The 14,894-nt window shown below is 38.5% G+C and overlaps 1 protein-coding gene across 1 annotated transcript; it reads left to right on the forward strand.

The window, feature by feature from the left end:
• The first annotated feature begins 9,576 nt into the window (after nt 1-9,576).
• Nucleotides 9,577-14,680, forward strand: LOC108929686 (keratinocyte-associated transmembrane protein 2-like). The gene is made up of 3 exons (XM_018744374.2): nt 9,577-9,720; nt 11,461-12,122; nt 12,811-14,680. The coding sequence occupies exons 1-3, from the start codon at nt 9,612-9,614 to the stop codon at nt 12,940-12,942; spliced, it is 903 nt and encodes a 300-aa protein (XP_018599890.1). The 5' UTR covers nt 9,577-9,611; the 3' UTR covers nt 12,943-14,680.
• Nucleotides 14,681-14,894: the final 214 nt, after the last annotated feature.

The raw sequence follows: 14,894 nt of genomic DNA on the forward strand, positions 1-14,894 counted from the left end.
AAAGAAGCGAAAATAAAAACACATCTCAAACCACACATTTAGTGTGAGTGAAAATTTCCATGTTTTTCACAGTTTAAGGAATTTGATTTTTTTATAAGTTCAGCAAGAAAAGAAACTGAATCCTGCCTGCTCAACCTTTTTTCCCCATCAAAAACTTTCTACAAACTTTAACTCATGAGAAACCCTGATTAGGTTTGCCCACGCTGAGAACCGCAGGTTCGCTTCAAGAAATTCCTTGTATGTGTAAACATACTTGGCAATAAAGCTCGTTCTGATTCTGATTCTGATTCTGAAATACGGTGGCATGCATCAAAGTGGCATGTGTTTCGGCCTCCTTGGTGTACTCTTGTGAGGAGAGACTCCTAAAGCCTCAGTTTTACAGTGGGCATATAAACAGAGTGGTGATCCCAGTGGAGAATCCCGTGTTCAACAAATCATTTCCACTTAATTAAATATTTAGCACGACAGTTGTGGCTGAACTGTAGTTTTGCAGATTAGCTAGATGCTGTGGAAAAATTCCGAATGGGTGACAAGAAATGGCATATAAATGAGGCTGTGAGTAAAAAGGAACATGCAACCTGCTGATAAAGCTCACCCCTCAAACCCCATCCGGGCTGACTAGGGGCTAAGTGGCATCTTATTTGGGCACGTGAAAGCAGAGATAGTCTCAAATGTGAGACGTTGCCAGCCTTCTGGTTCAAGACGAGCCCTCCAGGTGGCGGTGGGTCGCACCAGCCTCAAGATGGGTTATGGAGGAGACGGAGAGGCCTTCTTAATGCAGAGACACCAGGAGCCTTTGATGTGGAACCAAGCCATTCACTGCTTGCCTCCTTCACACAGATACATTCACACAAACCCGTCACCCCCCCCCCCCCCCCCCCCCCCATCGTCGGCCCTAAGTTGCAGGAGTTCACCTGGCTTGCTATTTAAAGACATGGCACACTGAAGTAACGCAACGCTTTTGCACCAGTACAGGTTTGTTGAGTGGAAAGTACAGTTTTCTGTTTGCACGCTTTTCAACTGCATGCTTTCCACATGTGCGGTACTGATTATTTTTTTTTAAACAGTCCACAGTGTAAACAAAAACAGCTTTATGCATTGCTGTGGTTTGTTTACAGACTTTGTAATTCACAAGAAAGTCATATATCAAGAGTGTGATCTGATCTGAATCATAATATGCTAAGCCTCAAAGATTACAGAACAGGGTAAGGAAGCTGTAACGGATTCCTCCAGAAAGTAATGCCTCATTCGCTGCTCTTGCATTGCAGGGATTGGAGCCCATGCACTTGCCTGGGAAGATCTCTGTTATGAAAATATCTTAAAAATGTCAAGCCTGATAAATCTTCAGGCAGTCTTAATCAGTCATTTTAATTGGAAAGTGATAAAGCTGTTTTTAGAATATCAAAATGCCAGTGGGGGGACGTGGTGGGTTGGACCGGGTCCTGCTCTCCGGCGGGTCTGGGGTTCAAATACCGCTTAGGGTGCCTTGCGATGGACTGGCATCCCGTCCTGGGTGTGTCCCCTCCCCCCCCAACCTTGCGCCCCGTGTTGCTGGGTTAGGCTCCGGCTCCCCGTAACCCCGTATGGGACAAGCGGTTCAGACAGTGTGTGTGTGTAAAATGCCAGCATAAACTGTTACCTTTTATCCAAGAACAGTATGTGTTTTCTTGATAAATGCTTTCTTTCTTTCCCAGTTTTCCTTTCCTTTCCTTTCTGTGCAGTTCACTGTGGCTGATTTCCAAGAAGAGATGTGTTTCTGAGACTTTTTACTACGGGAGGTGACACACTGTCTCATTGCCACTGAAGTGGTGATGTTTACAGCTCGGAGGGTACTAGCTTCTGAAAGACTCGGCTCTGTTTGCCTGTATCGCAACGCTGGACTCCATATGTGTCGAGCTACCATGAGAACTGCACTGACACAGTGTCACCCTCCAACTGCAACTGACTGGGAGCACAAGGTTGGGACCTTACTTTGAATTACTCTGATTGTAAGACCATAAAAGGGAGTGATGCAGGAAATCCTAGATGAAAAAGTTAACTCCGGCACGCAGTACTGGGCAGGGTGGCCGCAGTGCTTTGGCCAGATCTCGAGTGGTAGAGAGACCAGACACAGGAACATACACACAGACGTGTGTGAACATGCATGTTGCACAGCTGGTCATGCTTTTATGAAAGGAGTTTCTACATTATTCTCAGTCATCACACTGTGATATTATATGTCCTATTTCTGAAAAACACGTTTTGTTTTAAAATGTGTTATTGGTAGCTGATAGCCCATTAAGTCTTAATTTTTAGTAAGTATGGGAGTTTCATCTGAGTTTTTCATAGTGTCAAAATTTCAGATGAAATAATTTAAACCAACCAATGTCAACAACCGCTTGTGGGGTCGCGGCAAGCCGGAGGCCCGGAAATACAGGGCACAGGGCTGAAGGGGGAGAGGATACACCCTCTGGAGGGGACACCAGTCCATCGCAAGGCACCCCAAGCAGGACTCAAACCCCAGACCCGCCACACAGCGGGCACCAGCAAAACCCGCTCTGCCACCACACCCCCATGTAATAATTCCTTTATATAATAAAGCTGATAATAATTATAGAGATGTCCATTACATGTTGCTGTTTCCATAGTTTATCCAAGATATTTTATTAACAACACACATATAGTTAAGACTTTGCTATTTGAACAAAATGGAAAAAATAATCAGTATTTTTTGATTTGAGGATAAGAATTATGTTTTGATCTAAAGATTTGGTGCTGTGCATTGTCACATAAAAATATTATTAAAGATGTGTTTTTCCCATGATTCCTTTCTTCAGTGTCCTGCTGACCAGGGGTTCTGAGGTTACTGTTGATGCCAGATTCCTGAATCTGGATTCTAGGATGTTGTGACATTATCATACCAATACCTGGAAGGCCTAAGGCCAAAAATGTGACTCCTTTAATTACGTGATGCTTGTCAGCATTTCTCAATATACTCAGAAACATTCTGTATCATGGAAAGGACAAAATATTGAAAGAACATCAGGGAATTAGTAAAGTTTTCACAAACAGTTCTAGGTAACATATGTAAATAATCTCAACTGCTTCATGAAAGCCACTAATATGTTTATAATTCCAACTCCTTCAGGACATTTTGAATGGAATGAATTAACATTAGTTAGCTATGTATTTCAAATGTGAAACTAGCCTCAGCTGCCGCTTTCATTTTTGTGTCTCCTTTATTACGATGAGTGCAATTTTTTAAAATTAAACGCAGAAGAGCACAAAACAAAAAAGTGAATGTAAAGCAGGTTCTATACTTTGTCTAACACAATCTTTGTGAAACTTTTGCATTTGTTTTTAATCATGCATATAAGCAAGTGTTCTGTATACAGTTAAATCTGATTGACTTTATTGTGTGTATGTGGACAAAAAATGTATTTGCTGATGACACTATCACATTACTCTTTACACATCAGCCTGCTGCTACAAAATTCATTTTTCAATGAGTTTATCTACAGAGTGAAAATTTGAAATTTATTCTAATCATAGACAACATATGGAGGGGAGGGGGGTCTAATTGATCCGAATTTCTCATCACCAGTATTTATGTATAACTCCCAAGTACACTTTCTAATATTTGTTAGTCAACAACACCTGACAAGCTGTTACAATCCTGATTCTAAGTAGGAATTATTTCTAGTATGCAATACTTGACTCAACAAGTATGATGACAGAAATTAAACTGATTCTTTAGACAGCTAAACTATAAAACTGATCTTAAACTAAAACTAAAATTCAAATTTACTTTGAATCTTACTTCAAACAATTATTAAAAAGTATAATAATTCCTGCAACATGTCAATAATTCAAGCACTGTCAACAGAAAAACAGTTAAGCATGATACAGATGTAATGCAGTCTGGATTTTCTACATTTTACTCAGTCATCACACTTGCGATATAATTTTTCCTATTTTAGAAAAAGATGTTTTTTTTTTTTTTAAAAAATTGTGTTTTTTAGCTGTTGGCCTCAAGGTTCATTATGAGCAAAGTTGTACAATTTGAAAATAGGGAATTTTTAGCAGGCTTTCATCCAGTTGACACAACCTTATAGATGCTCTAAAATTCCTTATCATTTTATAGATTTTATGCCATGCATCTGAACCAGTATTGCAAAATACAATGATTTGTAATGAAAGTGATCCAAAGTATAAAAATGTGGTATCCTACAACAGATGGGGATAATAACTTCATCATCCATTGGAATAAATACTTCCAGCTTTTAAGCTGTCAAAACAGATCAACCAATTAGAATAAAGATGATTGGAGTATGTCTAAAATATAATTGTTCAGCACATTCTTGTATACTACACCTGCTGAATACAATTCCTCAGTGTTTTTCAGTTGTGAATAAAAATATCTGTTCTGTGTCTTATAAGAGCAGATTGACTGAAATAGGAAGCATGACTTTGTAACAAATGTCCCAAAAAGTGCAAAAAATTATTTATAAGTTCCATTTTATAACTCTGGGGAAAACATGTGCTGTCTTCCACTTCTTACAAGTTCTTCTGAAGACAGAAATTTTCCACTGCTAAAGGGTAAAGTTCAAAATTTCTCTTATGCTCTGGAAACATGCATATGATTATCTGTCTTTTCCTTCGCAACCATAACACCCCCCCTCCAAAAATCTAGTGAAGTAATGTCTTACCAACCCTGTTCATATTGACTCAAGGTGTGAACTTTAGGTCAGCCCATATGCCAAGACTACATATTACCTTTCCATATCATACAATAATGCCTTCATGTAGGAATATAAATCCTGAACTGAAAATTAAGATATAAAATACTTTGTTAAGAAGTAAAGACTAATAGCAAGACATATTAAATTCCCTAATTTACTGTAAAAGCAAATTGACTCTCTCTGTCACATGACTTCCAGTCAGCAAGGAAGTGAAAAATTTAATGTGACATGCTTCAAAAAAAAAAAGTAGTTAGTGCTTTGTCTGGGGGAGCTCTATGATCTTAATAAGATGGATTATAATTTATATTCTATTGTTGCATGTCCACATTAAAAGTGATGCATGCAATCTTTCAGAAGGCTCATGTTCACGATATCATGAGAAGTGTGTGTTCGTCCGAACACTGTCTGAGGACTGCTCTTGCAAATACACTACTGCTTTCATATCGCACATTTAAACTGCTCTTTTTTGTTCTTTTTTTCTCCCATGAAATGTTTGTGATTCCAATTTTTGTTAATTTATATAATTTACTTGGATCAAGAGTAAAAAAGTATTGGAAAAAGACACTGAACTTGAAATCAGTTTGATCATTCAATAAATCATTGTATTAGTCACTTCAAGGACTTGAACTGTCTTTTAATGCCATAGTTACTCATACGTTTAAATGAATACGATTGTTCTTTAATTTTGCAAAGCTGTGTTTTTAAGATCATTTGAAACTGCATTTCATATTGTTGTAGAAACCATAGTGTGTCAAATGTACCTTGTTACTATAGACAAGCAACTGAAGCTGTCCTGAATCCCACACCTGTTCCCAGTGACTGCTTTTTCGACAAGGGCATTTTGGTTTCAATGCCAACTTCATATTATTTTTTCTGTGACAGTGATCATGGAAATATATCGAAACCTTATATGGGCTGACAACTGCTCTAGGAACAAAAGGAGCATGGACACTTCTGTAGGCCTTACAGAAAGCTCAAACCAGGGAAAATTAAGTGGCTATTTTAAAAATGCCATTTTCGCCAGGGGAGACAGTGTGCACTTTTCTTCACAAAGGATTATTTGTTGTAATAATATTTGTTTCTGTACCAAAATGAAGTGCATGAATATGAGATGAATCTCGTTTTTTACTGAAATGAAAAGATGTCTGTTATGAACCCACAGATCTCCTACTCCATAAAATTGATCATATTATCTCTGTTTAATACAGGCTCTTATGATCCAAAGGCCAATTTCTGGGTCATTCGGAAACTGCTATACAAAACATATTTTTCTTCGGTGTTAAGACATTTCTCTTCTGCATGCCAACCTAAATTAGTCACAAAATTCTTCAAAACATACAGTGCCACAAAAAATACAATGCAATGATGCATTTTATTAAAACTTTCATGTTAATGGCATCACAACTACTAATGGAGTGTTATGCTTAAATCAAGAATAATTGTCAAGCTAAATAAATGTGGCAAGTGTCTTTGTAAATTGTAAATGACAAACATATGTGTTAGTAAGAGCTAAACTATACAATAAAAAAATTAAAGCAGCATGGCATTTAGTTACACGTTTGTTCCCTTAAAACTCACAAAAGACCCCTTAATTATAGAAAATGGCCACATTATGTGCAACCACACAATATGTGATCTAAAAGATAGCATCTAATAAAACAATACAAATGTACAAGCTAATTATTACTTAAAAGTAATTTTTTATGTGCCAAAAATATTGCACTGGCAATGCATATAAGAGCATGTCCTCTGCTAACTCTGCATGCGAAGGAGACAACACACAGGCAACATTTCAAAATACGTTTGAGATAACCTGTTTTGTTCAAATAAAGCTTTCATATTCTGTCTTAAAAAAAACAGGACAAGAACAAAATGATTCACTTTTAAATAGCAAAAGATGCCAGAAAGTCTTGACCACATGCCGTACGAATGATACGAAGGTCTGATATTACTCATTCCTTCCAGTACTTGTCAAAGTTCATGCAAAAAAAACAAGCTTTGCTTTTTTCCAGTGATGTCAACAGCTTCTGTGATGTCTAAGGTGAGGAAACCATAACTTTAAAAACCACTCTTAGTGACATCAGTCCTGAATGTTGTTTTGTTGACAGGATGAAAAAAGTAAACCTCACAATTTCAGTGGGACAGAAAATTCTATTGTACAACCTAACTATGAAAATAGTTTCATATCATCTACTTTCCCCAACTCTCACTTACCTGTTTTTGTATCTCAGTACTTACATTTAATATACTGTACCATCCCAAGTACATTGTCATCTATTTACTCTCTCCTCTACTCTTGTACTATACTTATGTTTCTTTTTTTTTTCCTCTTCCAGTTCTTTCTCTCTTTTCATTGTTTCACTGTGCTTTTGGGTAATGGGTTGTCTCAGGGTGCGGAGACTTCACCAAGGTGTGTGTTGGTTGCTATAGACTTGTATTCGCAGTAGTCTTTAAACTGTGTGCTGCACTAAAACAACAGAAACACAGGGCTAAGGATGCAGGGCTGAAAATCAAAACCATCACACAGCCCCCCTACCTCTGCTCACGAGAAAGAAAACAGTTTGCGTGGAAATGTTTTGGAGGTACAAATCAGCTCCTAGATTCTTTTTCACGTACCCTTAGAACAAGACTCCCTACTCCCCTGCTCCCCTGTCCGCCCCCTCACATAGCCAAGCAGTAGGGAAGATGGTGGGGTAATAACAATTCCATCACTGATGTCACCCTCCAGGCTGGATGTCTTGCTCAATGCTGAAATGAAAAGACCCACAATAAAAAAGTTAAGCACATGACATCATTTCTTGACATTTTTTTACCCAAAGTGTATTCCAAAAGGGGGTGCGGTGGCGCAGTGGGTTGGACCGCGGTCCTGCTCTCCAGTGGGTCTGGGGTTCGAGTCCTGCTGGGGGTGCCTTGCGACGGACTGGCGTCCCGTCCTGGATGTGTCCCCTCCGGCCTTACGCCCTGTGTTACCGGGTAGGCTCCGGTTCCCCGTGACCCCGTATGGGACAAGCGGTTCTGAAGGTGTGTGTGTGTGTGTGTGTGTGTGTGTGTATTCCAACTACTGGCATAATTAAGAACAGTAAAATGTGCTGCACTTATACTACTAAAATATTCTGTTTGAAATTGAGTGTGGTACATATATGCTTAATGATTTGGTTATTGCGATATTATTGCATGGTCAGAAACCATCAGTTGATCCTGTTAATCCTACTTAGTTTAATGTGAGTCATAACTGGTTTCAGTTTAGGTGTTGACCTATGTCTGGATTACCTTTTCATTTAGATTTGGAGCTTCCATATGGAAATGTAATTGTTACTGGCCTTATAGATCGTGTGGTGATTATTATAGCTACAGGTTTTGGACACAGAGAATGGATGAGTAGATGGCAGCCTTTGCAATGTGGAGTCTTGTATTTTCAAATATTTAGCCAGATATTAAGTAAACACTAACTAAACACAGAATCTTCAGGAGATGTTGAGAGGAAAGGATTTGCAGGCATTTCGACCTTCTTTGACTCCCCGCTTTGAAAAAGAATGCCATTTTGTGTTCTAATGTGTTTAGCATTATTGCATCTGCTAATAATTATTTTCCCTTTCATTTTCTCTCACTGCATTCATTGAAAAGAAAACACACAAGATGCTTGGAAACAGTCTTTTAAGCAATTTTTTTTGGTGTCCTTTAAGCACAGAGATTGGAGAGGAAAGTAACTGTCAGCTGAAGGTAATATAACAATGTATTAGTAATGAATGTAGAGGACAGCAGATAAATGTTATGCTTCTTATGAATGAAATTCTTACCAAAGCAAATTAAGATGAATAATATACATTAGTATAGGAGTCCAGTGCTGTTAACGCTAATGGGTAATCATCACATCATACAGATTCCCATTGTTTTAACAGGCAGAGTAACTCTTACCTTCCAAAAGCCACAAGTTTGGTTTGCCATAAACACTGCCATCTACAGATGAATGTTCTTCAGTGCAGATACAATATTTTACACAGAATACAGAATACAAGTATCACACTGTACAGCTACACATGGACAACTGGAACAGCTGTACATAGATTCTACAGTGCACCTGTAATTTAAAAGGCTGATGTGCATGCGAGCGCACGCACACACACACACACACACACACACACACACACACACACACACACACATTCTGCCTACACTCACTGTAAGTAACTTTAGTGAATGAGGGTGTGATGAATTTGAAGAAAGAAAGACAGCAATAGAAATTCCTGCTGTAATATAAGAAAGTGAATAACAGACCATCAGTTGGCCTGTACTGCAGAAGCCAGTGATTCTTAAGTATCATTGGCTTTGCTTTGCTTGCTCTTTTAAGATCCTTTGTTAAGAAAAACGTTTCATTTAGATGCTCAGATAACACTTTGTCCAAAGAAATCTAAAAGACAATTATACATCTGAAACTGCTTGTCCCAAGTGGGGTCGCGGCAAACTGGAGCCTAAACCAGCAGCACAGGGCATGAGGCTGGAGGGAGAGGGGACACACCCAGGTTGGGACGCCAGTCCGTCGCAGGGCACCCCAACGGGGACTCGAACCCCAGACCTGCTGGAGAGCAGGACCCAACTCTGGATTTCTGCATTAAAAGCCTTCCAGACAAAATACTGTATTGGATTTGTTTTGTGTTAATTATGAAGTGGGAGGTATTTTACTAATTAAGTATCAATAGCTTATCGCGCTCAATAGTACATGAGAAACTCGATGTTCGGAATGGGCTTTTTGGCCCAAACTGATTCCGTATTCCTCACTGTCACACACTCCGCAGGAAATTAGCTTTTTTGAAAACGCTTTTTGACCCAGTTAGCTTCCGTACTTGTAAGACAGAACGTCTCAAATGCGGAAGTTTGCGTTCGGAGGCCAAAATGGCGGTTTACAGGGGCCTGTTACAGAGCTTAACGGTGAACTGTGTTTTCATGTCTTTTTCCGCACTGCTCCTGTTTCCGTACTTGTGCCATTCGATTACACATGAAGGTAGGAAGACTGCTATTTTGCTGTTTGTAAGAATAAGTAGCTCCTGGGCAAGAAGCTGTGTTTATGGTCAAGTCGCTGGAGGCGTCAGTCAGAGTTAATAACCCGACTCGAGCAGCCGTTCCAAGCGCAAAGCTCCAAGATAAACATAAAGCCCGATAATATGAGATATACTTCAGTTAGTTGGAATATATTTGTAATAATGTTCGGAAGCTGTTTACGTTTTTTACACTTAGATAACTACTACGGGCAGAAGGTACGTACATGACTCAGGCCGCGCTGACCTCACTACTGCTGCTGACTGAGAATAATACCGCGTTTTCTGACCGTGCTTGTTAGTAATGATTGACACTCGTTTGTAGCGTGGTCAGGAAGGTTGAAATAGTGAGCCACTTTCCATGGCATGTACATTTTTTATTATTATTATTATTATTATTATTATTATTATTAATGATGATAATTAGTTCTATAAATTACTAGAATTGTATTGTTAGCACTACTTTACTAGATGTCATGAAATTAAATTCCACACAGGTAAAAGTGGTATTAGCACTGTAATAGATTATAGAAATAAGTTATAGGTCACGTTATTATATAGTTGGTTAATTATTAACCGTAATAAGCTGGTAGCACTTCATACGAAAGGAATAATGGGTCAGTGAAGTACAGAGTTGTTTGAAACTTTGGAGATTGAAAGCCTAACTGAATTTGTCAGGAATGGTGTTTGTCTAGTGGGTTTTATGGGCCAGAAGCAGTTGATTTAGGATGCTTGACATTAATAGAAGTCATTAAAGTATTGTTGGTGGTCATTTTAAATTTCTTCAGTGTCACTTTGCAATTAATACAACTTATATTTGGTTGACCATCTGTAGCGATAAAGGCTTGCTAATCCTGTTAGAAACTATAGTATAGCAATTGGGCAATGAATTTTTAAAATTTTTTTTTTTTTTTTTTTTTTTTTTATAAGGGATTTGGCTTCAGAGTCCTGTTTGCTGAAGATTGACTTCTCATTTTGGAAAGTGATGTTTTATCACCACATGATGGCAGTCTTTGAATGCAGAAATAACTCAAGTTCAGTTGTTGCCATCATATCACTGATTATTCATAAGTGCATGTTCAGTGCTGGGTTGTCGTGGTTCAGAGCACAGAGACAGGACACACACTGGATACCATCTATTGCAGTGCAATCTGGTACACACACTAAGGTTGAATTAGGTTTGCCATGAGACCTGAAACACGTGTTTTTGGACTGTGGAGTGAAACTGAAGCACCTGGAGGAAACCCATGCAAACATGAAAACAACACCAACTGAGTTGGCTTCAAATCTATGCCCAAATGCACATCCAGCCGATAACCTTTTGTACCACCATGCTGTCCAAGTTCAAGTGATTTATTTTTTAAACTGTAGTGTATAATTTTGTGTTTAAAATGGCTCCAAGAGGGATCTAAATCACAAATTGTGCTGTGGAGCTGTATTTCCTTATCCGTTTATGACACTTATTTATGGTGGGGACTGAGAAAGTGTGGTGTCAGTCAGTGGGGAGGTATTTCAAGTTTAAGGTTTATTGTCATAAGTACAAGTACCATGAAATTCTTGTCTGAATGCTTCTCCACAGAATTGATTACTAATCCTGTTACAGAAAGTTGCACAGTAAAATTTTCCTTATTTGGGAAAATGCCAGTTTGTTCCCCTGTAATCTAGAGCTCAGTTACAGCATCTAATTTTTTTGTTACAATTTCCAGCTGTAAACTCCTTGCTTCAAAGTACTCCACAAGATGGTAATGGGGACCACTCTGCATCAAGTAAAGGTTTACAACTGTCAAGTCAAACTGGGAACAATTCTTCTCAAACATTACTGGAGAAACACAGTGATGTGACTACCACCAGGACCACCACAATCGCCACCTCAACAAAACCTCCAACCAAAAGAACGACACTAGCTCTACCCACAAGGTCTTCATCAGCTCTGGCAACTGTCAGTCCACCTGCCAAAACAACAAAAGCAGCATTGCAGAGAGCTGCCAAACCCACTAAAAGCCTCAGCATTGAAAGGCAGGAACCAGTGCCGCTTGATTATGATGACTCCACCCAAAACCCATTGGTCACGGACCCAGATGTGGAGACAGAGAGCTATTCCTATGACCAGGACCTGCAGAATGAGCTAGGGAAGGATGTCCTAGATGAGGATGAAAGCATGGATGGGAAGGGAGAAGTGCAGTTTATGGAGGAGATGGACAAGGACCTGGCTGCCCTCAGTCAGGCAGAGAATGTGAACAAGATTGCTGTCATGAAGGCGACCACCATCTACAAGGCTGAGGATGAGGACACTCACTTTTTCTTTCACCTTGTTATTATAGCTTTTCTGGTTGTCATCATCTACATTACCTACCACAACAAGAGAAAGGTACCATCTGCTTTGAAATGTACTGAGCATAATAATAAAGAACAGAGCAGATTTTTTAAAAACTACCAGTTGCCAAATAAATCATTCTTCAGAAATGTAGAAGTGCTGCAATATACATTTCCAGTAATGGGCAGCAATATTTTGAATTTATGTTCAAGTCTTAAGGAAGAAGTACAGTCAGAATTTGTAATAATCTGGACTTAAAGTACCTAATTAGTTCAAGTGCCAAGTCTCCTCTTTTCTTTATGGCACATCTGGGGAATATAGAACTTTCCCAACAGCTGTATATGCTGCGTTTGTGTTTACAAAACAAGTCTCATAAACTGGGATGACTTGGTAGTGCAGGTCAATCTCTTCTGATAACCATGTATAATTAAAATAGTTCTGTCAATAAGTTTTCAGATGTAGCCAAAGGCAAAATCTCATTTGGAAGCATGTAACAGTTAAAAGTCCAGTAGTAAATACACACTTCCTGAATTGAATAAACTTGCACCATTGACATGGAGATCAAGGCAGTGTTATTTCTGTGCTCTAATCTTGTAACTTTTTTTTTATAGTCAGTATTTGTGTAAAACTTATCTTTGTATAATTGGTTGCTTGGAAGCTGCCCTTTGTTGTTTTTGTGTTGCTGATGCGTTTCTGAAATGTTAGGTTTCCTTAACATTTTCTTTGGCCACCTTCTCTCCAGATCCTCCTCTTGGCCCAGAGCAGACGCTGGAGGGACAGCCTCTGCTCCCACAGTGTGGAGTACCGCCGACTGGACCAGAACGTCAATGAAGCCATGCCCTCACTCAAGATGACCAACGACTACATTTTCTAAACCTGGAGAACAGAGATCCTCAGAATGCTGTTTTCTGCATGGGAGATTTGTTCATAAGGTGATCACAGCTGTTATTCAGGCTTAAAATTTATGCTGTTACTGAAATCTTTGGTGTAATTAACCCAGGGAAGGGGCTATTTAGTTGTTTTTTTTTTTCCAGTGTCCACATCTGCTCACGTCTTTAAATGTCTTCAAATTGATGTTGCACTGTCCAGTCTGAGAATATATGTAAGTGTGTATGTCTGGATCTTCTAAGACTTTTTGAGTTGGGTAACTTCCTTCTCTTGTTAATGTATTCACTAGTGAAAACATGTTGACTATTTTCAAATACTCAGGCACAGAAGTTGCACAAATTGGAAAAATGAGGAATCTAAAAAAGAAATGTCATGTTTTCAAAGAAAAGGGGATGTTTTCCCTGTTTTTGACCTTTCTCCATTATGGCTTTGGGCTTTCCTGAGTGGTCTGAGCACCCTGTAGGGTCCTGTATAGTACCAAAAAAACTTTAGGCTTATTTGAAGATTTCTGAACACATGAGTATGATGCTGTTAATATAAAAATGCTGTGAAATAAAAAATGGCATTTAACACTACAAGCAGGAAATGTGTAAGTTAGTTCACTTTAAAAGATTATGCTACCGGGAGAAGACAGCTGGACATGTGAAATTTTCACTGCTTGACTGAATATATTTCATCAGGTTTTTTTTTTTTTTTTGGTCATTTACAATGGTAAAGCTATCACTACACAGGTTCCATGCATATCTAATTAACCTTTTCAGTCTGCAAAAGTTGCTTAGTCTTTATTGCACACCTCTGTAAACAAAGGTTGTGTTCTTTACAAGATATCTTAGGAATAAACTATTCTGTGTTGTAGCTCACTGGGTGTGAAGTCCTGTTTTACTGAAAAGGTGTTTAACCCACCCTAGTCCAGGTAGAACTTTGGCACAGCAATTAATGACAAATAAAATTAATTCTAAAAACGCCACCTTTATTTTCAGAAACATTCTGAGATTGGAAGTTAGACTTTTGTATCGTGGTCTAATCCTTACTGCTGCATGAGCACATTAGTTTTCTTAATTATGCCAGTAAAGCATTAAGACTCAAAAACAGGCAACAAGGAAGGGGTTGTGCCCCAAGTTGCTCTTTGTAAGAGTGGAGCTACACAGATATTAACACAGATCCACATAGAATTTCCCCACTTTTTCACACAATATTTGTGTGTATATATTCAAAATCAATCTTTATTTGGAAGAGGAATTTTAAATGGTGGTTTGTACATTAACTAAAAAGTCTGCGAACCTTGTGCACGGCAAAAGGATTGTCAGTTTTTCACTGGTAACTGTTTTTATTAGGCAGTGTTTTAGTGTTAACTTGGATGACAAACGTATTCCTCAATTGAGGAAGATGTCCTAAATGTTCAACATTGTAAACATTTTGTTCTGCAGCCTGGTAGAATTACTGTGTGTGAGATTTGATTTTGATTTTGATCTGTCTACTCTGTAAAAGCAAATGAGTTTTGGCAAATGTAAAACCCAGTAAGACATAAGCAGAAAAGGTCACTATCCTTGTTGAAGGTCGAAAATGAAATATCCACAGTCCTTTGGTTCTTTCTGTTAACTGAACATTTCTCTGTAAATGGGTTGGAGATTTGTCACAGATTTCTGTAAATACTACACACAATATTTTCAGCATGGTAAGGCAGTCATGCATGAAAACTTTTTTTAAATAAAACACAATTCAACAAGGGCCTGGTTCTGCTTTGTCCCTCTATCAAGGACTATTCAAGTAGATGTTTTTAAAATACTTTACTGTAGAATAGCACTCCCTTATGTATACAGAGAACAAGTACTCACTAATGAATTCATCTATTCAACCCATTTTAAATCTAACATTGGTAGTGTTGGCATGTGTTTGAAATTGTAGTGTTAGGTTTTTAAGCATCTAAGACGGAACCCT

Source organism: Scleropages formosus, chromosome 13 (genome assembly GCF_900964775.1).
Source record: "Scleropages formosus chromosome 13, fSclFor1.1, whole genome shotgun sequence".
In the NCBI taxonomy this organism is placed as follows: domain Eukaryota; kingdom Metazoa; phylum Chordata; class Actinopteri; order Osteoglossiformes; family Osteoglossidae; genus Scleropages; species Scleropages formosus.